The sequence below is a fragment of the Apaloderma vittatum genome, unplaced genomic scaffold (genome assembly GCF_000703405.1).
Source record: "Apaloderma vittatum isolate BGI_N311 unplaced genomic scaffold, ASM70340v1 scaffold21404, whole genome shotgun sequence".
Classification (NCBI taxonomy): domain Eukaryota; kingdom Metazoa; phylum Chordata; class Aves; order Trogoniformes; family Trogonidae; genus Apaloderma; species Apaloderma vittatum.
The window spans coordinates 27,664-29,527 of NW_009714663.1; the positions used below are offsets into that span (position 1 = coordinate 27,664).

The window sequence follows — 1,864 nt, forward strand, 5'->3', positions numbered from 1 at the left end:
TAGGACTACTCATAAAATCTTCTACAAGCATACACAAGGTCACCTGGCCAAGGAACAGAGGGACAAGAAGACACCCAAGTACATTAAGGTAAACTCAAGCTCAAGCCAACACATTATTATTTGGAGCACATTAACTCAGGGCTGCACTTTGCTAAAGACAGACAGCTTCCTAGCACCTCAAGGCACCAGCTCCTTTCACTTGTCTACCTGAAAATGATGACACAGCCATTTTAAGCCTAGATTTAAACCCTTGTGATTCCTTCAAGTAAGCTTGGAAGTGCGTTGTTGTATAGACATATAAATGAAGTCATAAGCTACAGAACTTCAGTGCTGGGAACATAAAATTCATGGGTAAATTATAGTGTCATTTCTCCTTTTATGTAGTCTGAGGTTATTAAATCCAACGATCCACAGGAGACTTCAGACAATACTAGTATTTTTCTTATATTTAAAAGGCAGAGCTTGCCTACTCGTTAAAAACCTTTAAAATATAGCAAGTTTTAAAGCCTGAATTTCAGATTTTGAGGAACTGTGTCATGTACTTTAAAGTATCCACTTCAGCAGTTACCCTATAACGTATTTTCCAGATAAAGAAACATGCACAGGTGTCTAAAAAGAGAAATCAAGCTCCAAATTTTTGCTTTGTTCACTATAACGTTCCAGGACACACTTCTAACTATGTGAAACAGATCATAGAATGGCCTAGGTGGGAAGAGACCTTAGAGATCATTTAATCCAACCTCCCTGTCATGGGCAGGGACGCCTCTCAACTAGATCAGGCAACACATGGGGACCGAATGGGGATCCTAATGATAGGAGCTGCGAAAGCTTGAAACGTACATTTCAGAACTACAAATTTTCCTTCTTGATATCAAAAAGGAAAGTCACGTTTAAGAGGCTGCATGCAAAGCTATGAAGAGCTTTGCCAAGAATTTTCAAGTGAATTTGGCAAATACTTTGTCACAGATATCCTAAAAACATGCATCCAAACTATCCACAAAAATATGGCAGTTAACACCATATTTTAATTGATCAAAATTGTTATTTATTTTTTTTTACTGCTGCTGTTGTTCCAAAGACAGATGAAGAAGCACAGCTATTTCCTCTCCAATGCTGGTGTAATGCTGACCATTACCTTTGAGCTCTTTTTATTATAAAAGCCTTGTTCTGTGGTTTTGGGGTAACTGCTCAGAAGTTAACAAGTCCCATAATTACTAATAATGTCTTCACAAAAAGTAGAAGATGAATTTGTTTACCTCTATTGTAGGGTCATATTCATCCACAAAGTGATTCTGAATTAGCTGTATTGTCAAGGCACTCTTGCCTACACCACCAGCTCCAACGACCACAAGTTTATATTCTGTCATTTTTCAGCAGACCTGGTGACAAAGAAATCAGCATTAAAAAGCAAAGAAGAGTCAAGCTCCAACTAATGAAGATGCTGTTGCTGCGTTTTCATTCAGCATCACGTTCTTTTACTATTACCGGAAAGGAACTCCCTCCCTGGAAGACAAGACAAAAAGCTACAAAGGGTAACGCTACTTCTCAAACAAAATCGTACATAGCGTTTGCGCTAAGCCGAAAGGCACCGATTACGAGATAAAAAGAACCAAGGATACACCAAATCCTGGAAAAGGTCAGAGTGCTTCTTGCAAGGTAAAGACTTTGCTCCCCCTGACTCTGGGAGACCTCGCAGTTTAGTTTTTTCACGCAAACCGAGGTACCCCTGAGGTGGAACACGGGGATCCGCCTCCCGCACACGGACGGGACAGTGGCGGGTGCGGGCACGGCTTCGCCGGGCGCCTTCACCGCCCCCCAATTCTTGTTTTCCCGGGCGAGCTCTGCCGCGGGGCCTGCGGCAGGG

General features: G+C 41.7%; 1 protein-coding gene across 2 annotated transcripts in view; it reads right to left on the bottom strand.

Annotated features, from left to right (window-relative positions):
* The window catches only part of KRAS (Kirsten rat sarcoma viral oncogene homolog), a 23,899-nt gene extending 22,392 nt beyond the window's left edge, over positions 1 to 1,507 (bottom strand). For both annotated transcript variants that reach the window (XM_009868863.1, XM_009868862.1), the window contains exon 1: positions 1,257 to 1,507. In XM_009868863.1, the coding sequence (XP_009867165.1) occupies positions 1,257 to 1,367 (111 nt within the window). In that variant the 5' untranslated portion in view covers positions 1,368 to 1,507. The remainder of the gene's footprint in view (positions 1 to 1,256) is intronic.
* Positions 1,508 to 1,864: the final 357 nt, after the last annotated feature.